Raw genomic sequence first — 20492 nt, 5'->3', positions numbered from 1 at the left:
GGTGAGCATAGTATATACATTAGCCAGACACCAGCAGATGTTACACCCCTAGGGCTCATGACTACCCCTGTTGTAGGTTTTCAGTGTCAGGGATGTATTCCCTCCCATGGAGTGGGCCTCCAGTCCAATTAGAGAGTGGTTGGTTTCCCTATAATAGGCATGCCACTGGTTCATTTGGCTTGGCTGGCCAAATTTAAGGCTTGTAGTGTCCACTGTTGAGTATCTTCACTGGTGATTTCTCTCTCTCCCTTTGAGCTGCATGTAGCATAGCTTTTTCCAGTTTTCTGTCAGCTGGTCTACATAGAGGAGGTTATCAGCTCAGCTCCAGCAGGATTTTTCATTGGCCTTGCAGCCCAAGTATCTGGAGTCTTCAGCAACAGGGTCTTCCCATCTATTCCTGGTGGGAAACCAAGGGCCTTGGCAATGGCCTGCAATGTTTTGGGGTTATCAGGGACCTCCCTGGCCAACAACTCACTCAAAAGTATCCCATCCCTGGCACTGAAAATTTTCTAGTAACAATGTATGGCTTCTGGAAATACTTTAAAAAAAAAAACAGTGAAACTTTCTGGAAACAATAGTGTGCACAAGCTTTATTTTGTTATCTATGGCAAAATGATATATATACAAAAGGGCCAAGATTTATGTTTTGCCCTTGAAAAATATGTATTTATAATTTTTATAATATGCCAAATTATTTCTTATGCATATAAGGCAAAGCACAGGACCATATTCAATAAGCTCCCATAGCTGTTAAGAATATAAAGAGAATGCTATCAAACTGCCCAGTAAGCACTTCTCTTAATATTTATACCCTTATATTAATGCTACTCTCACTTTGGGTGGAGAATCTTCTCTTTTCAGATGGCAGTGACCTTGGGATGACTCAGAAGGTACTGCTGGAAAGAAGTGACTGGAGTACTGAGTAACATCTTGATCACCTTCCAAGGCTCAGGGTCTAATGCAGAAGAGGTGGTGGAAAGAATGTAAGAGCCAAAGGAAGGGTAGGACTTCTTACAACATGCTCCCTCCAGACATAAAATGGCCTGGATATCCATGACCTCATAGTGCCTGACACTACCTACACAAGACCATCGTAAGAGGAGGAAAAGATCATGTCATCAAAATAAAAGAGAGACTGATTGAGATGGGGAAGGGGATATGATGGAGAATGGAATTTCAAAGGGGAAAGTGGGGGCTGGAGAGATGGCTTAGTGGTTAAGCGCTTGCCTATGAAGCCTAAGGACCCTGGTTTAAGGCTCGATTCCCCAGGGCCCATGTTAGCTAGATGCACAAGGGGGCGCACGCGTCTGGAGTTCGTTTGCAGTGGCTGGAAGCCCTGGCACGCCCATTCTCTCTCTATCTGCCTCTTTCTCTCTCTGTCTGTCATTCTCAAATAAAGAAATAAAAATGAACAAAAAAATTTTTAATAAAAAATAAATGGGAACGTGAGGGGAGGGTATTACCATGGGATATTTTTTATAATCATAGAAAATATTAATAAAAATTGAGAAAGAAAAAAAAAAGAATATAGAGAGAAAGACTATAAAGAAAGAAACTGGCCAGGCATGGTGGCACAGGCCTTTAATCCCAGCACTCAGGGGGATCACTGTGAGTTTGAGGCCAGCTTGAGACTCCATAGTAAATTCCAAGTTAGCTTGGGCTGGAGCAAGACCCTACCTCGGAAAAAAAGAAAAAGAGAAGGAAACTGGCACACAGTTATCTCTGCTTCTAATGACCTACTGGACTTTGCACACAATCTGCAGTGAGCTTCCTTAGAAACACCATGTACTTTGTTTTTGATTCAGTACAGTAGACACTTTCAAGATTCTTCCACAGTCAATTCCTGAGCAGCCAAAAACACCAAACTGTGAATTTAAAACTAAATTTTAATTACAGATTACATTTTCCCCAACCTAGGGGCATATATTTTTTTTAATTTTTTTTTATTTTTATTAGCATTTTCCATGATTATAAAAAAAAATCCCATGGTAATTCCCTCCCTCCCCAACCCCCACACTTTCCCCTTTGAAATTCCATTCTCCATCATATTACCTCCCCATCACAATCATTGAACTTACATAAATACAATATCAACCTATTAAGTACCCTCCTCCCTTCCTTTCTCTTCCTAGGGACATATATTTTAAGAAAACAATTCAAGTGACCCTTGGCTGATATTTCATCTTCATGCTTTTTTCCCAGTACGCTTGATCACATCTGACCTTTTTTCCTAATGGCTCTTGTAGGCCTCCAAAACTTACCTACATACATACTTTCCCGCATCCTTACGGGAGTGTGGTGATCCACAGCCCGTGTCAGAAGGGCTCAGGCATCAGGTAGTCAGGGAGGCTGCAGCCCCAGTACCCTCGGTTGGATCAAGCACTACTGGAATGATCTTGCTGGCAGCACTGACACACTTCCTAGCTTTGACGTGGACCGCCACTCCGCAACACTTCTCTCCAGTCACCACAGCAAATCTTCAGAGTGGGAGCTGAGATGGGTAGACACCCGCATCATCTATGCCCCCAGCAGCCCTGTGAGCACGAGGTACTGGGCAAGTCAGGAGCAGTAGTTGAGGTTCCAAGATGGTGGCTTTTGTGTGTCTCTACTAGTCAGGCAAGCACAGGCCTTGGAGGCCCTGGTCTTCTGTCAGAAACCACAAGGTCAACATGGCTGAAGTGACATTATCCTAGAAAACCATGTGAGGTCAAATGTGGAGCCAGGCATGGTGGTGTACATCTTTAATCCCAGCACTCAGGAGGCAGAGGTAGGAGGACTGCCATGAGTTCGATGCCGCCCTGAGACTACAGAGTGAATTCTAGGTCAGTCGAGCTAAAGTGATAAGACTGTACCTCAAAAAAAAAAAAACTAAAATGTATTGTGTTTGGGCTGGAGGAGTAGCTTAGCAGTCAAGGCACTTGCCTGCAAAGCCAAAAGACCCAGGTAAGATTCCCCAGGACCCATGTAAGCCAGATGCACAAGGTGACGACGCATGCATCTGGAATTGGTTTGCAATGGCTGAAGGCCCTGGCATGCCCATTATTTTTCTCTATCTGCCTCCCTCTCTCTCAAAAAAAAAAAAAAAAGGTCAGAGCCGGGCATGGTGGTGCACACCTTTAATCCCAGCACTCAGGAGGCAGAGGAGGATTGCCATGAGTTCGATGCCACCCTGAGACCACATAGTGAATTTCAGGTCAGTCTGGGCCAAGTGAGACCCTACCTCGAAAAACCAAAATAAAAAACAAAAACGTGCACCCTATTAGGTAGAGGTTCAGCCATCAAAAGAAATTGGCAGGTGTGTTGGCACACATCTATAATGCCAGCATTTGTGAGGGGGAGGCAGGAGGATCAAGAGTACACGGATATCTTTGACTAGTTAAGAAGTTCAAGGCATTGACATGAAACCCTGTGTATATAAAACATATATAAAATAAGGGGCTGGTGAGATGGCTTAGCCATGAAGGCGCATGCCTGCAAAGTCTTAAGGATGCATGCTCAACTCCAGGTCACACATAAGCCTCAAAGGTGAGACTGGCACAGGTTGCACATGCCCACTAGGTGGCGCAATCGTCTGACGTTTGATTGCAGTGGTGGTTGAGGCCCTGCTGTGCCAATTCTCTCTCGCTCACTCTGACTCACTCTAAAATAAAGACTAGCCCCGTGTGGCAGCGCACACCTTTAATCCCAGCACTTGGGAGGCAGAGATAGGAGTATTGCTGAGAGTTCAAGGCCACCCTGAGACTACATAGTGAATTCCAGGTGAGCCTGGACTAGAGTGAGACCCTACCTCAAAAAACCAAAATAATAATAATAATAAAATAAGGATTTAAAATATAGTAATGTTTTTTTTAATTTTTATTTTTTATTAAAAACATAAATAATAAACAATATCCCATGGTAATGCCCTCCCTTCCCCCACTTTCCCCTTTGAAACTCCACTCTCCATCATATCTCCTGCCCCTCTCAATCAGTCTCTTTTATTTTGATGTTATGCTCTTTTCCTCCTATTATGATGGTCTTGTGTAGGTAGTGTCAGGCACTGCGAGGGCATGGAAATCCAAACCATTTTGTGTCTGGAGGAGCACGTTGTAAGGAGTTGTACCCTTCCTTTGGTTCTTACATTCTTTCTGCCACCTCTTCCACAATGGACCCTGAGGCTTGGAAGGTATAATAGAGATATTGCAGTGCTGAGTACTCTTCTGTAACTTCTCAGCACCATGGTGCCTTCTGAGTCATCCCAAGGTCACTGCCATCTGAAAAGAGAAGCTTCTCCAACCAAAAGTGAGAGTAGCAATATATAGGTATGAACATTAAGATAAGTGCTTACTGGGCAGTTTGGTGAGCATAGTATACACATTAGCCAGACAACAGCAGATTTGACACCCCTAGTGCTCATGACTACCCCTGTTGTAGGTTGTAGGTTTTTAGTATCAGAGATGTATTCCCTCCCATGGAGTAGGCCTCCAGTTCAATTAGAGAGTGATTGGTTTCCCCATAACAGACATGCCACTATTGCATCCATTGGCTCATTTGGCCTCGGTGGACAAATTTAAGGCTTGCATTGTCCACTGTTGAGTCTCTGTAGTTCTGCTCTTAGAAGTGACCATAGTGTGGTGGCACATGCCTTTAAGCCCAGCACTTGGAAGGCAGAGGTAGGAGGATCACCATGAGTTCAGGGCCAACCTGAGCTAGAGTGAGACCCTACCTCGAAAAGAAAAAAAAAAATTATTTGGGCTAGAGAGATGACTTAGCAGTTAAGAAGCTTGCCTGCGAAGCCTAAGGACCCAGGTTCAATTTCCCAGGACCCACATAAGGTAGATGTACAATGTGGCACATATATCTGGAGTTTGTTTGCAGTGGTTAGAGGCCCTGGCATGCCTATTCTCTATCTCCCTCAAATAAATAAATAAAAAGTGCTGGGATTAAAGGTGTGCACCACCATGCCTAGTTTGCTTTTATTTATTTGGTTTTGGTTTTGGGGGGTAGTGTCTTGCTAGTCCAGGCCAACCTGGAATTCACTGTGTAGTCTGAGGGTGGCCTCGAACTCCTGGCAATCCTCCTACCTCTGCTTCCCAAGTACTGGGATTAAAGTTGTGCGCCACCACACCTGGCTTTTTTTTTTTTTAACACCTAGTTATTTTTTTATTTATTTGTATTTTTTTATTTATTTTGTTTTTTTTTTGTTGTTGTTTTGTTTTGTTTTTCGAGGTAGGGTCTCACTCTAGCCCAGGCTGACCTGGAATTCACTATGGAGTCTCAGGGTGGCCTCGACCTCCTCCTACCTCGGCCTCCTGAGTGCTGGGATTAAAGGCGCGTGCCACCACGCCCAGCGCTATTTCGGTTTTTCTGAAGTAGGGTCTCACTCTAATCCAGGCGGACCTAGAACTCTGTAGCTCTAGGCTAGCCTCAAACTCACAGCCGTACTCCTACGCAGTCTGCCTCCCAAGTGCTGGGATTAAAGGCATGCACCACCTTGCCCAGCCTTGCTTTTTATTTTTATTTTTATTTTTATTTGCAAGCAGAGAGGGAGTGGGAGGGAAGAAGGGAGAGAGAGAGAGAAAATGAGCACACCAGGACCTCTTGTCACTGCAAATGCGCTCCAGATGCATGTGCTACTTTCTTCATCTGGTTTCAGCTGAGTCATCTCTCCAGCCCTGTATCTGCTTTTTATTGTATTTTATTTGAGAGAGAGAGAGAAAAAGGGCATGCCAGGGCCTTCCAGCCACTGCAAACAAACTCCAGATGCATATGACCCCTTGTGCACCTGGCTTACGTGGGTCCTGGAGAATCGAACAGGGATCCTTTGGCTTTGCAGGCAAACGCCTTAACAACTAAGCCATCCCTCCAGCCCTCTGTATCTGCTTTTTAAATGCAAATAGTAAAAAGGTGCTCATTCCTTCATAATTTGTCTCCCTTACCTTCAATTCCTCTCGAGTCACATCAAAAGGGAAATGTGGGACTGGAGAGATGGCTTAGCAGTTAAGCGCTTGCCTGTGAAGCCTAAGGACCCCTGTTCAAGGCTTGATTCCCCAGGACCCACATAAGCCGGATGCACAAAGTAGCCCATGCATCTGGAGTTCATTTGCAGTGGCTGGAGGCCCTGATGCGCCCATTCTCTATCTTTCTGCCTCTTTCTCTCTCTGTCTGTTGCTCTCAAATAAATAAACAGAATGTCCTTTAAAAAAAAAAAGGTAAATGTGTTCATCACAAATTAATTGCTAGGAATAGTTTCCTTTGATTGATGAATAAAGGGTAACAGGTTCTCAATTAAAAACACAGCTGCTACAAAAATAATTTAGTGGTAGTGCATGTAATCTTTAAAATACAAAGCAAAGCCAGGCATGGTGGCACAGGCCTTTAATCTCAGCATTTAGAGGCAAGGGTAGGGGGATCGCCGTGAGTTCAAGGCCACTTCAGACTTCATAGTGAATTCCAGGTCAGTCAGTCTGGGCTAGAGTGAGACCTTATCCAGCAAACAGCAAACAAACAAACAAAAGTGAAAACAAAGCAATTTGTTCTTTTTGAAGTGCAGGGCACTGACAGTAGGATGTCTTGCATGCTAGGAAAGTGCTCTATCATTGAGCTATACTCTTAGCTTGCCAGTTTTATTAATTTTATTAATTTTTATACTATTCTCAAAGGAAAACCATGCACTTTTTTTTATTATTAACCACAGTTAAATGTATCTAGAAATCTGCAATACTTTTTAAGGGTGCTGACACCTGAGTGTCCAGTCCCCTCTGCCCTTACACAAAGCACTCAGCATACACTGCTTCCTTAAGAAAGACTTGTCCCTGGGTCAGAATGGTCAGTCACATGGAAGCCCCTCTCCTCAATGGAACGGTAGAGTGTGATGTACTTGGAGGCCAGCCTTGTCCTTGGGATCACGTACTTCTCTGTGAACTCCGTCTTGTCCAGCTGCTCTTTGCCCTCGGTGGCAAGGACACAGTTAATGAAGGTGAGGGTGTAGCTGTAACAGTTATGGTGGTTTTCTTCATACCTTTGGAAGAAGGATGTGGGAAAGAAAAGGATGAGCTTGTTTTTTGGTTAAAAAAAAAAGATAGGGTGTCTGTTGTCCAGGTTGGCTTTGAACCCCTGGACTCAAGTAGTCCACCTGTCTTAGTCTCCTAAATCCTCTGAGAACAGGTGTGGCCACCATGCAAGCTCCTGAGAAGGCTGAGGCAGGAGGATCATGAGTTCCAATCGAGCTTAGGCAATGGAGAAGGTATAAAAGGACTTTCAGGGCTGGAGAGATGGTTTAGCACTTAAGGCATTTGTCTGTGAAGCTGAAGGAAATGTGTTCAGCTCTCCAGATCCCATGTAAGCCAGATGCACAAGGTGATGAAAGTGCAAGCTCACACATGCCCACTAGGTGGCACAAGCATCTGGAGTTCAATTGCAGTGGCTGGAGGCCCTTACATGCCAATTCTATCTCTCTCTCTCTCTCCCAGATGCGCTTTCTCTCTCTCTCTCTCCCTCTCTCTCTCTCCCAGATACACTCTCCCTCTCTCTCATAAGGGAAATTACAAAAAGGGCTGGAGAGATAGCTTAGTAGTTAAGGCACTTGTCTGCAAAGCCAAAGGACCCAGGTTCGACCCAGGACCCACATAAAGCCAGATACACAAGCTTATACATGTATATGGAGTTCCTTTGCAGTGTCTGGAGACCCTGGTGTGCCCATTCTCTCTCTAGTTGCCTCTTTTTCCCTCTCTCCCTTTCTCAAATAAGTAAAATATTTTTTAAAATAGAAAAATTACAAAAAGAAAGGACTTTCATTGTGAAATAGGTTTCCTCAGCAAGTTGGGCCCCCTCATGTGCTGGCTCACTTGGCCATGCAGTGTCATTCTGGGGGATATCTCTTGGCTACTTCTGTATGCCCCTGAAGGAGTACAGGACTCACTCCAAACATTCAAATAAATAAATAAATAAATACTATTAGAGTATATAATATGTTGGATTTTGTTGTCTATTTGCAAAACTACCTTGTCACCGCCAGGCTTTTATCCCAGCACTTGGGAAGCTAAGGCAGGAAGATGGTGAACCTGTGGCCAGCTACATGGTGAGACCCTGTCTCAAGAAACAAAAACAAAGCACCTAGTCGTATCCCTGAAATACTAGAGCTCATGGCTCTGTTCCTTGCAGCTCTCCAAGTGGTGTGATTCTGGGGCTGACTGTGCACTCAGTGGGGAAGCATGTCCCTGGGTCAGAGCCCAGCACCAACCAAACAAAACAAAAACCTGTGGCTTTGCTGCATCAGTGTGGGCCGCTCTGCAGAAAACTTAGACTAACGCAACTTTTGAATTAGCTACTTTTCTGGTCACTGTGACCAAATATCTGGCAAGAAGCAACTTAAGGGAGGAAGGATTCACTTTGGCACATGGTGTAAGGGTACAGTCAGTCCATAGGAGGGAAAGGCATGGTGGCAGGAACAGCTCATAGAAGTGTGCAGCTGCTGCTCACAGCGCCACAGAGCAGGAAGCACAGATGGGTCGGGAAGTAGGGGAAGACCATACATCTCAAGGTCCACCCCAACAGATCCACTTTCCCCAACTAGGCTTCACCTCCCAAGGATTCCACAAACTTCCAAAACAGCACCACCAGTCAGGGAACCAAATGTTCAAAAGCACACTCTGTGGAGGGACATTTCACATCTAAACCATAAACGTCCCGACTGAACTTTCCTCACAGGTGGGCCTATCCAAATGTGGGCTCAGCTGAAACTAAACCCAGCAGTGACCACACAGGGCTGTCACTGTGTGACAAGTGAGTGGCAGTGACGCAAGGTCTTCTCAGCCACCTACCTGTGAGGCAGCCAGGCTGCCGTGGCAGAGAAGTCTTCCAGGTACTTATCCCACTGGTCCACCAGTCCAAACATGCTGGGCTGCACTAGCGGGACGCTTAGACACTGCTCCCAACCTACCTCGTCTCGCTGGACCCCGTGCATGTTGTAATTATACACGACCCCTGCAAACCAAAGCAAAGTCACACCTCTGTGAAAGGCACTTCACCGTGGGTGGTCATAGACACTGTAAATGGGGGTCACACTTTCCCATACTGTCAGAGATAGACAATGAGGAAGAGATTCTGGACTTACTCGCAGGAAGTAGCCAACCATCAAGTGAGTCAGAGAAGTTTTTGTTTATTTATTTATTTGCTAGATTCAGAGAAAGAGCATGGACACACCTGGGCCTCTGGCCATGCAAGTGAACTCCCGATGCCACACTTTTGTGTCTGGCTTTATGTGGATACTGGGGAATCCACCACAGACCTGGAGGCTATGCAAGCAAGTACTTTTAACCTCTGAGCCATCTCTCCAACAGCCTTCCCTTTTTTAAAAATATTTTTTCTGTTCTAGGGATCGAATCCAGGGCCTCATACTTGCTAGACAAACACTCTGCCATTGTACTACATCCTCAGATAAAGCTTTGTATAAAGGTAGAGAAGGTTTACATAGCTTCAGCCCTACAAAGCTAATTATACCCTACCTGCTTTGACATCTCCCAAGAAACAGGAGACAATACTAGGCCATTGGGAGTGTGGCTCAGTGAGAGTGCACTCTTTTTTTTTTTTTTTTTTTTTGGTTTTCTTGAGGTAGGGTCTCACTAGCCCAGGCTGACCTGGACCTTACTCTAGTCCTAGGCTGGCCTTGAACTCATAGCGATTCTCCTACCTCTGCCTCCTGAGTGCTGGAATTAAAGGAATATACCACCACACCTGGCTGATTTTTTTTTTTTTCCTAGGTGCTAGGAATGGAACTCAGGGTCTGGTGCAGCTAGGCAAGCTGCTCTACCATTGAGCCACACACCCCCAGTCCTTTAAAATAAAATAAAGCATGGCTGAGCATGGTGGTGCATGCCTTTAATCCCAGCACTCGGGAGGCAGAGGTAGGAGGATTGCCATGAGTTCAAGGCCACCCTGAGATTACATAGTGAATTCCAGGTCAACTTGGACTAAAATGAAACTCTACCTCAAAAAAAATAAAATAAAATAATAAAGCATGGCTGGACAGATGGCTTATTGGTTAAGGTGCTTGCCTGCAAAGCCTAAGGACCCAGGTTCTATTCCCCAGAACACATGTAAGCCAGATGCACAGGGTGGCATATGTGTCTGGAGTTCGTTTGCAGTGGCTAGAGGTCCTGACATGCCCAATTCTTTCTTTTTTTCTCTCTGTCTTGCAAATAGATAAAGGAATATGATATATATATATTAAAAGAACACAATAAGAGAACAAGGAAGGAGCTGGAAATAGCTGTCAACAGGAAGACTCTCACTGGGCATGGTGGCACATGCCTTTAATCCCAGTATTCAGGAGGCAGAGGTAGAAGGATCACTGTGAGTTTGAGGCCACCCTGAGACTATGTGGTGAATTCTAGGTCAGCCTGTGCCAGAGTGAGACTATACCTCAAAAAACCAAAATAATAATTAGGGCTGAAGAGATGGCTTAGTGGTTAAGGTGCTTGTCTGCGAAGGCTAAGGACCCCGGTTCGATTCCCCAGGACCCACATATGACAGATGCACAAGGGGCACATTTGTCTACAGTTTGTTTGCAGTGGCTAGAGGCCCTGGCATGCCCATTCTCTCTCTCTCTCGTGCTCTCACTCTCTTCTATGTCTCTGTTTGCAAATAAATAAAAATTTTAAAAATAATAATTATTAATAAAGCAAATCACCACTGCAGGTACCACCATGTCCTGTTCCTAAAGCCCCTGGAATGTTGGGACCTTGTAGCAGTAGGGTGCGTGTGAGATAAGGACTCAGAGCCCAGAGATCCCCAAATCAAATTCAGACACAAGAACTAAAGTCTTACACAATTCATCTCCTCTAGCCCCATCTGTGTCTCCTAAAATCCAACAGAAGTAAGTAGACTCATGAGGCAAGTTCCTAAGAAAACACTTAAGCCCTTTCAAGGGTTAGGGCCTGTCTCCGGGGTAGCCCTGGGTTCTGTCCCCAGCACCATTAAAATAAACAGTTGTCCAAATATGTAGAATGTGAGTAGTAATAACTTGCCATAAGGTCAAGAAATTCTGCTTCAGATAAGAGGTACAGCAGGAGAAGCGGGAGGATTCAGTGAACAACATCATGTCTTGTCTAGAAATACACTGCTCTTTTTACTGGTGTTGAGGGCTTTTCCTAAGTTAGAAAAATGTATGAAAGTGCACTTACCATTTGTGTTAGTGATCCCAACGTGAAGGTCAGACCTTCCGTCATACTCCCTGAAAGAAACAGATATTTTTTTGTTATGTATATTTCCCTCTCTCCCTCTCCCTCTCCCTCTCCCTCTCCCCCCCCCCTCCCTCTCTCGTGTGTGTGAATGAGGTATGTGTGCGTGTGCCTGTTCAGATGAGTGTGGGCACACATGTGGAAGTCACTGGGCAACCGCTAGCGTAGGTCCGAGCTTTCCCCCTTGTTGAGAAGGCGGATCTCTCGTTTGCTAGCTGGTCCACGAGCTTCTTTCTGGGCATTCTCCGCTCTCCGCCTCTCAGCCTTACTAGTGCTAGGATTGCAGACAGGCGCTACTTCATCCAGCCTCACCAGGTTCTGGGGGTCTGAACCCAACTCCCCATGCTCGCACAGCGCATGCTGTGCCCACTGAGCCATCCCCCCAGCTGCTACCGCTATTTCAGTAGGATGTCTCGCCGTGTAGCCTAGTGTGTCCTGGATCTCGCAGTCTTCCCCACCACCGCCTCCAGAAAAATCTGGGACTGCAGGTATGCCACCTTGCCAGCTAACAAGTGCTGCTTTTTTCTAATTGCACAAGTACTTCAACAAGGAGGAGGACGGTGGCCCTTCCCTGGTGGCGCACACCAGTCCTTGCCATTGGCCACAGGCTGGCTGAGTGAAGAGCACAACTGGGAGCCCATCTCACCACCCCAAACTTGGGTTTTCTTGGAACCCCACAGTCTAGCCTTTCAGAGTATGACCAGTATACCACCTGGCTCCCAGGAACCCAACTGGGAGTCATTTGGTGAAGGAAATCCTTTCATTATTCTGCTCCCCTTTGTGGAAAGTGACACTCTATCCCACGGGCTGATGTGGGTGGAAGGGTCCTGGGGGTGCCTCTGAGGCCGTCAGCTTTAAACTGCAGCAGCCCAGGACAGCCTGTGGCATTCATCTCTCCTGGGCAGCCTGTGTCTTTTTTGGTTTGGTTGGTTGGTTTTTGTTTTTTTGAGATAGGGTCTCCCTCTAGCTCAGACTGACCTGGAATTCAATATGCCGTCTCAGGGTGGCCTTGAACTCACGGCGATCCTCCTTACCTCTGCCTCCCAAGTGTTGGGATTAAAGGCGTGCGCCACCATGCCCAGCTTGGCCTGTGTCTTGAAATTGCTTTCTTTTTAAAATTTATTTATTTATTGGACAGAGAAAGATGGAGGAGGGAGGGAAGGAGAAAGAGAGAATGGGTGCACCAGGGCCTCCAGCCACTGCAGACGAACTCCAGACGTGTGTGCCCCCTTGTGCATCTGGCATACGTGGGTCCTGGGGAATAAAACCTGGGTCCTTTGGCTTTGCAGGCAAACACCTTAACTACTAAGCCATCCCCCCAGCCCTGAAATTACTTTTTAAAATAATATTTTTATTTATTTATTTGAGAGAGAAAGAGGGATGGACTGAGATAGGGAGAGAGAGAATGGGTGCCCCAGAGCCTCCAGCCACTACAAACAAACTCCAGATGTATATGCCACCTTGCACATCTGGCTTACGTGGGTCCTGGGAAATCAAACCTGGGTCCTTGGGTTTTGTAGGCAAGTGCCTCAACCACTAAACCATCTCTCTATCCCTGAAATTAATCCTTGTTTGTTTGTTTTTTGAGGTAGGGTCTTGCTATAGCCCAGGCTGACCTGGAATTCACTATGTACTCTCAGAGTAACCTTGAACTCAGAGCGATCCTCCTACCTCTGCCTCCTGAGTGCTGCTGAAGTTACTTTTTGTTGGTTGCTTGCTTGATTCGGTGAGTCAAACCCTCATTCATGCATGCTAAGTATGTGGTCTGCCACTAGTTCACACCTCTAGCCCCTAAAATCAGTCCTTTTTTTTTTTTTGGTTATTCAAGGTAGGGTCTTACTCTCGAGTCCAGGCTGATCAGTATATAGTCTCAGGGTTCCTCCTACCTCTGCCTCCTGAGTGCTGGGATTATAGGCGTGCCCAACATTCACTCCATTTTTATATATGTTTGAGACCAGGATGGACTCAGACCTGTGATCCTCCTGTCTCAGCCTCCTGAGTAGTATCATCACAGGTATGCCTCACCACCTGACTTAAAAGGTAGTTTTATACTTTCTTAACTTATAAATTTTTGTTAGTGTGTATTAGCGATACAATATAACAGGCTTCAATGTGACTTTTTTTTTTTTTTTTTTTTTTGAGGTAGAGTCTCACTCCAGCTCACTGACCTGGAATTCACTATGTAGTCTCAGGGTGGCCTCAAACTCACAGCAATCCTCCTACCTCTGCCTCCGGAGTGCTGGGATTAAAGGAATATGCTACCACACTCGGCAGAATGACGTTTTTGTACATGTATATGATAGTCTTTGATTATGTTCACCCCACTCCTCATTCAATAGGTAATTTGTTTTGTTTTGTTTTGGTTTTTTTGAGGTAGAGTTTCACTCTGTCCCAGGCTGACCTGGAATTCACTATGTAGTCTTTGAGTGGTCTTGAACTCCTGGCGATCCTCCTACCTCTGCCTCCCAAGTGCTGGAATTAAAGGCATGCTCCACCACACTCAGCTTCAATGGGTGATTTTTTTGAAAATATTTTATTTATTTGGAGGAGGCAGATAGAAAGAGAGAGAGAGAATGGGTGTAACAGGGCTTCTAGCCACTGCAAACAAACTCCAGACACAGGCACCACCTCGTGCATCTGGCTTAACCTGTTTATTGGGGAAACCAACTTGGGTCCTTAGGCTTTGCAGGCAAGTGCCTTTACTGCTGAGTCATCTCTCCAGCCCTCAATGGATAATTTTCTAATGGAATTTTGTTGTTGTTGTTTGTTTTTTATATTTGATTTTTATTTATCTATTTGAGAGAGGGAAAGAGGCAGAGAGAGAGACAGAGAGGAAGAGAAAGAGAGGGGGGCACCCCAGGGCTTCTAGCCACTGCAAATGAACTCCAGACACATGAGCCACCTTGTACATCTGGCTTATTTGGGTCCTGGAGAATCGAACTGAGGTCCTTTGGCTTTGCAAGCAAATGCATTAGCTACTAAGCTGTCTCTCCAGCCCCTCCATGGATAAATTTTTTCTTCAAATTTTTTTACTAACAACTTCCATGTTTATAGAAAATATCCCATGGTAATACCCCCCACACACACTTTCCCCTTTGAAACTCCATTCTCTATCATATCCCCTCCCCATCTCAGTCTCTCTTATTTTGATGTCATCATCTTTTCCTCCTATTATGATGGTCTTATATACGTAGTGTCAGGCACTGTGAGGTCATGGATATCCAGGCCATTTTGTGTCTGGGGGGAGCACGTTGTAAGGAGACCTATCCTTCCTTTGGCTCTTACATTCTTTCTGCCACCTCTTCTGCAATAGACCCTGAGCTTTGGAAGGTGTTACAGAGATATTGCAGTGTTGAGCACTTCTGTCACTTCTTCCCAGCACCATGATGCTTTCTGAGTCATCCCAAGGTCACTGCTATCTGAAAAAAGAATATTCTCTACCAAAAGTGAGAGTAGCATTAATATAAGGGTATGAACATTAAGAGAAGTGCTTACTGGGCAGTTTGATAAGCATAGTATATACATTTCGCCAGATAGCAGCAGACGTTACATTCCTAGGGCTCATGACTACCCCTGTTTTAAGTTTTCAGTATCAGGGATGTATTTCCTTCCAGGAGTGGACCTCCAGTCCAATTACAGGGCAGTTGGTTTCCACCATGACGGATGTGCCACTATTGACTCATTTGGCCTGGCTGGCCAAATATAAGGCTTGCAGTGTCCACTGTTGAGTATCTTCACTGGTGATTTCTCTTTCTCCTATTGAACTGCCTGCAGAATGGCTTCTTCCAGCTTTCTGTCAGCTGGTCTACATGGAGGAGGTTATCAGCTCAGTTCCAGCAGGATTTCTCAGTGGCCTTGCAGCCCAAGTATGTGGAGTCTTCAGCAATAGGGTCTTATCAATGGATAATTTTTTAAATGGTCAAAATCGTGTGTCAGAGCACAGATCCAGACACTTGGTTCCTCAATAGAGCAAATACTCCTGGGTGTAAAATGGCAAAGGGCAGAAAAAGGGCCAAACATTCCCCTTTATCAGGAAACTACACATGCAGAACAACACCAATTCATTCTGAGGGCGTGCGCCAAGAGGAAACTCAATCATTAGAAAGTTAAAGGAAGCAAGTGCGCTACCACTGCATCCAGAACTTGAGAAGTAGAGACAGAAGGACTAGGAATTCCCATCCATCCTTTGCCATATAACAAGTTTGAGGCCAGCCTGGGCTACCTGAGACCCTGTATCAAGAAAAACCAGATGTTTCTGTGCCGCATGGACATCCGCCAGGCAGAAATAGGAATAGCTCAGCCGCCCTTCGTCTCTTTTGTTGGGCTGCGGCTCCTTTAGGATCCCTCGCAGTGCTTGTGGAAGGGGAGGGTAGGCGTTGGCCTCTTTGCTCTAGCCCATGCAGCCTTTTCTGCTGCGCAGCATCGTTCTTATATGCAATCAACAGAAAAGGAAAATGAATCACTGCCAATCGATTTCTTCAGACACTTCTGGCCTTTGCAGTTACCTGTTATGGGATAGTTCACATTGCAGGGGGATTTAAAGACATGGATGCCACTTCAGAACTAAAGAATAAGACATCTGACACCTTAAGGAATCACCCATCCTTTTATGTATTTAACCACCATGGTCGAGTACTGTTCCAGCGTTCAGATGCTGCAAATTCTTCAAACCTAGATGCATTGTCCTCTAATGCATCGTTGAAGCTACGAACACTTGAATCACTATGCCGTTAAGGTTTTTACAAATTGAATAACAGGACAGAGAAGAATGAAGTACTGGAGATTGGGGTGTAAAAGACTCCCCCTCCCAACATCAGTACTTATATTATTCTTTCAGACCTAATTATAAAATTCTATGGCCCCTGTTTGTACATTGTTAATCCAATCATAAATGGTGATTAAGTTATATGTGAATGAGTCTTTGATCTTTTATATGGAGAATTTTTTTTTCATTTGAAACTAATCAGATCTTTTGCAAAACTCACTTTTTTGAACACATTTCCTTGAAAAAAAAAAAGTTACTATTTTTGTGATTATTTATTTTCTTAGATTTCTTTGGCACTACAATTTTTAGGGGTCCTTTTGGAAATGTTGTATGACTCTTGCATTTTGCAACGTGAGTTAGAGTAAGATGGTCTTCAGTTCTTATCAGACAAACTCGCCTAATGAGACCATAATGGTGACTTCTTGGCTTATTTTGGGTTCCCTAAGAAGTGGCTCTGCTCTGGCAGGTCCTTACCAGTTTTTAATTTCTCACGCCACCCCGCTCCCATACACCTTCTAACTAACATCAGCTGTCTTGCTTCATCACTTCTGCGATTCTGCACACAGTGAACAATTTTTGTCTGAAGTTCTGTCATGACAAATATTTAGCAAATTCAACTTGCTATAAAGCTACTTGTGTTCTCTTCCTTTTACTGTAAAATTTGACTGGTCATGTAATGCAAGAATAGTTGAAGATAGACCAAAATGACTATTTGTGATCTCTTTAAAGTCTTGCCTATGTAAAAGAATAGTATTCATTTAGGAAAACTGATTGTCACTAGCAGATTTCACTGATTCTAAATCTATGAATTTATTTCATACTAAACTAAGGGACTGATGAAATTAAAGGAAGCCTCTTTTAATCTAAAGGCAGATGTAGAGAAATTGGGCCAAATATGTTCTAAATATTTGGAATTAATATACTTAAATATTCTTTGAAAATAAAGGTCATTTAAGAAACTTTTGTAGCTTCTGATTTTAGCTGGCTTAGCATTTCCCATCTTCACTGTATATGATCTGATGGTGAGGATAAGGTTACAGTTGATTTTTTAAAGAAACATTTATTTTACATTTAGAAAAAGATTGGCTAGCTATTTTTCAGCTAGGAAATTGTATGGAAGTCAGCATTTTTTATAGAATTTTTGTTGAATTGTATAGGCCTAGAGGGAATAACTACACAGCTTTCAGTAGCAAGCACTTCAGGCAAGAGTTATAAGATACCCTTACAACCGGGTGTGGTGACGCACACCTTTAATCCCAGCACTCGGGAGGTAGAAGTAGGAGGATTGCTGAGAGTTCAAGGCCACCCTGAGACTACATAGTTAATTCCAGGTCAGCTTGGACCAGCATGAGACCCTACCTTGAAAAACAACAACAACAAAAAAAAGATACCCGATACCCTTATACATTTTTATTTGTTTGTTTGAGATGGATCTCACTATGATGATGCCCTTATACTTGATAGCATCTTCCCATTAGAAATGAACTGCTCCAATATTCTGCCTGGTAATGTTTAGCCCCAGAGAACAAAACCATTTTTCTCTTTGGAGTTTTTTGTTCTTTTTTTAGACAGACTGGCCTCTAACTTACTATGTAAATGAGAATGACTTTGAGTTTCTAATCCTCATGCTTCTACCTTCAGACTGCTGGGATTATGGGTATATGCTGCCACACCCAGTTTATGCAGTGCTGGTGATTGAACACAGGGCTTCATGAATTCTAGGTAAGCACTCTACCAACTGAGCTACATCCCTAGTCTCTTGTCATTAGATTTTTATTCTTTTGTCAGCTCAGTTTGTGGAACATTGACTCTGTTCTGCTTATCACCTAAAATAAATTTTAAATATGTTTAAAATATCCAAATGTGGTGAAATATGCCTATAATCTTGGCATTTAGGGCCTGGGCCACGAGGATCATGGGAGGGACTTTTGTTTTATTCCCTTTGAGGGCTATCTTCCTTTCTTAATGTTTTAAGCAATGTTACTGAGAAATAATTCACATACCTCATAATTCACTCCATTAAAGGATATTTCCAGGCATGGTGGTTCATACCTATAATCCCAAAACTTTGGGAGGAAGATCATTGTAAGATTGAGGCCAGCCTGGACTACATAGTTAGATACATGCCAGAGATACACAGTAAGACCTTGTCTCAAAAAAATTAAAAAGGGTACAATCAAGTGATTTTAATATATTGATAAAATTGTAGACACACATCACAAATTTAGGACATCTCATTACCCCCAAGGAAACCTTGTGCCCTTTAGTAGTCACCCACTTTATTTCCTTCCTGTGTGTCCCCCATCTCAGTCAACCACTAATTTACTTCCTATATGCTTATTATTAATATAACGGATTTATTAAATATCTAGTCTTGTGACCAGCTTCGTGAATATGGCTTCCTATGTAGAGTGAGCAACTCATCTTGCAAAATCTGTGCAGTTAAAGGAAGTGGTTGTAGGGGTCAAGGTGTAGCTCAGTGGTAGAGCATTGGACTACCAGGTACAAGGCTCCAGGTTCATCTGCAGCACCACAGCAGAAAGGAAAGGGTTGATTGATCAATAAATTTAAGAAGTTAATCTTTATATTTCTTTAAAACATGATAACTTTTTTGTTACTTGTTTTGGGTTTTTATTTATTTTGGTTTTCTGAGTTAGGATTTCACTCTAGCTCAGGCTGACCTGGAATTAACTATGTTATTAACTCACAGGATCCTCTTACCTCTGCCTTCTGAGTGCTGGGATTAAAGGCGTGCGCCACCAAGCCCAGCAAAAGATAGTAATTTAAACCAGGTGTGGTGGCGCACGCCTTTAATCCCAGCACTTGATAAGCAGAGGTAGGAGGATCACCATGAGTTCTAGGCCAGCCTGAGACTACATGGTGAATTCCAGGTCAGCTTGGGCTAGAGCGAGACCCTACCTCAAAAAACCAAAAAGAGAAAGGAAGAAAGAAAGAAAGAAAGAAAGAAAGAAAGAAAGAAAGAAAGAAAGAAAGAAAGACCTAGTTGTCAATTTAATTCACCTCCATATAAAACAGTCTGTAAGGGCTTATTCTCCAGGCTCACTACATTGCGCCTACTTATATAAACTACAAACTGTCAGTAGCAGGGTTTTCGGTTTTTTTGTTTGTTTGTTTGTTTTTTGTTTTTTTTTTTTTTCCGAGGTAGTGTTTCACTCTAGTTCAGGTTGACTTGGAATTCACTATGGAGTCTCAGGGTGGCCTCGAACTCACAGTGATCCTCCTACCTCTGCCTCCCGAGTGCTGGGATTAAAGGCATGTACCACCATACCTGGCACAGTATTTCTTTTTAATAATGTTAGCTACTGGGTCATTTTCCTGTTAGCCTCTTATAAAATCATCTGAGGGCTGGAGAGATGGCTTAACGGTTAAGGCACTTGCCTGCAAAGCCAAAGGACCTGGGTTCAATTCCCCAGTACCCACATAAACCAGATGTACAAGGTGGCACATGCATCTGGAGTTCATTTGCAGTGGCTGGAAGCCCTGGCACACCCATTCTCTTTCTCTCACTCTGTTTCTTTCCCTTTCTCAAATAAATGAATACAAATTAAAATAAAATTTAAAAAATAACATCACCTGAGCAAATTTGCTCTTCACACTCATGCGTACATTCTTGCCTTTCTTGTTGCAGGAGTGTGTACACACCATCCTTTTGATTTCTTTTCTGTTTGTCCTCTCTATGCCAGAGATGGACCCAAGGCCTCATATATGGTAGGCAAACTGACCACTGAACTGCATCACAGCCCACCATGATTCTGATGAACAAACAGGCTGTGTATCAGGATGTGGGACCAAGAAGACACTCCAAAAAAAACCTCACAGTGCAGAGCACATATTATTCAAAGAAAGTTTCCCGAATCAAACACAGAAGGAGCACATACACAATTCAGAGTGACCTGAAGAACCACTGTACCTGAGAAATGTCCCCTGGGTGGGCTTGAGGAGGAAGGAGCATCTTTCATGATGCCCATTGCAAAGTGGGTTTGAGATGCTGACAGGTGCGTCTTCCAGCTTGGCAGAGCCCATGTCCTGCTGGCAGAGGGGGCAGCATCGGGGTACCCTGAAGGTGTAGATGGATTTCTTACAGTGGTTGAATTTAATCAAAGGCTTCCCAACCTCTTCGAAGTGCATAACTTTCACTTCCTGGACTACCTGGGCAGGTTTCTGGAGGCTTCCTTTTCTTCCTTACACAGCTGAGTAACCTGATCAACAGTGACGTCATCCTGAACGGTGGCTTCAGAAGCCAAGCCAGGTAGATTAACCAGTAACCAGACTGCCCCCTTGGCTGGGCTCCTCAGGAGCTAGTTATCATTTGGGCTGCCTTTTCAAGTTTCACGTAAACTCTGCACACCTTTAGTTGGTGATGGCCAGATCCTATTCTAACCCTTTAAAGCCTCACTTTCCCAATATAGCCTGTCAGACACAGCCTATCATATCTTCTTCCAGCCTTTTCTTTACTTTTTTCTTTTTTGGTTTCTCAAGGTAGGGTC

General features: G+C 44.1%; 1 protein-coding gene and 1 pseudogene across 1 annotated transcript; one reads left to right on the top strand and one right to left on the bottom strand.

Moving 5' to 3' along the window:
* Positions 1–6291: 6291 nt before the first annotated feature.
* Positions 6292–20175, bottom strand: Mkrn2os (MKRN2 opposite strand). The gene is made up of 4 exons (XM_004651420.2): positions 19916–20175; positions 11163–11212; positions 8802–8964; positions 6292–7000 (listed from the first exon to the last, which is right to left on the bottom strand). Exons 1-4 carry the CDS (start codon positions 20131–20133, stop codon positions 6778–6780), a joined length of 654 nt encoding a protein of 217 aa, XP_004651477.1. The 5' UTR covers positions 20134–20175; the 3' UTR covers positions 6292–6777.
* On the top strand, positions 15484–15953 carry LOC123454779 (annotated as a pseudogene).
* Positions 20176–20492: the final 317 nt, after the last annotated feature.

This window comes from Jaculus jaculus, chromosome 14, assembly GCF_020740685.1.
Source record: "Jaculus jaculus isolate mJacJac1 chromosome 14, mJacJac1.mat.Y.cur, whole genome shotgun sequence".
In the NCBI taxonomy this organism is placed as follows: domain Eukaryota; kingdom Metazoa; phylum Chordata; class Mammalia; order Rodentia; family Dipodidae; genus Jaculus; species Jaculus jaculus.
Note: the sequence above shows the minus strand (reverse complement) of the source record. Positions and strands in the feature narration are given on the sequence as shown.

Bases quoted from the DNA above. Each gene is read 5' to 3' on its own strand.
- Mkrn2os (XM_004651420.2), bottom strand. From the start codon at position 20,133: ATGCACTTCGAAGAGGTTGGGAAGCCTTTGATTAAATTCAACCACTGT. The intron at 11,213-19,915 runs GTACAGTGGTTC...TGTTTCTTTCAG, and splicing joins ACCCAGGGGACATTTCTCAG to GGAGTATGACGGAAGGTCTG. The intron at 8,965-11,162 runs GTAAGTGCACTT...TTTGGTTTGCAG, and splicing joins TGGGATCACTAACACAAATG to GGGTCGTGTATAATTACAAC.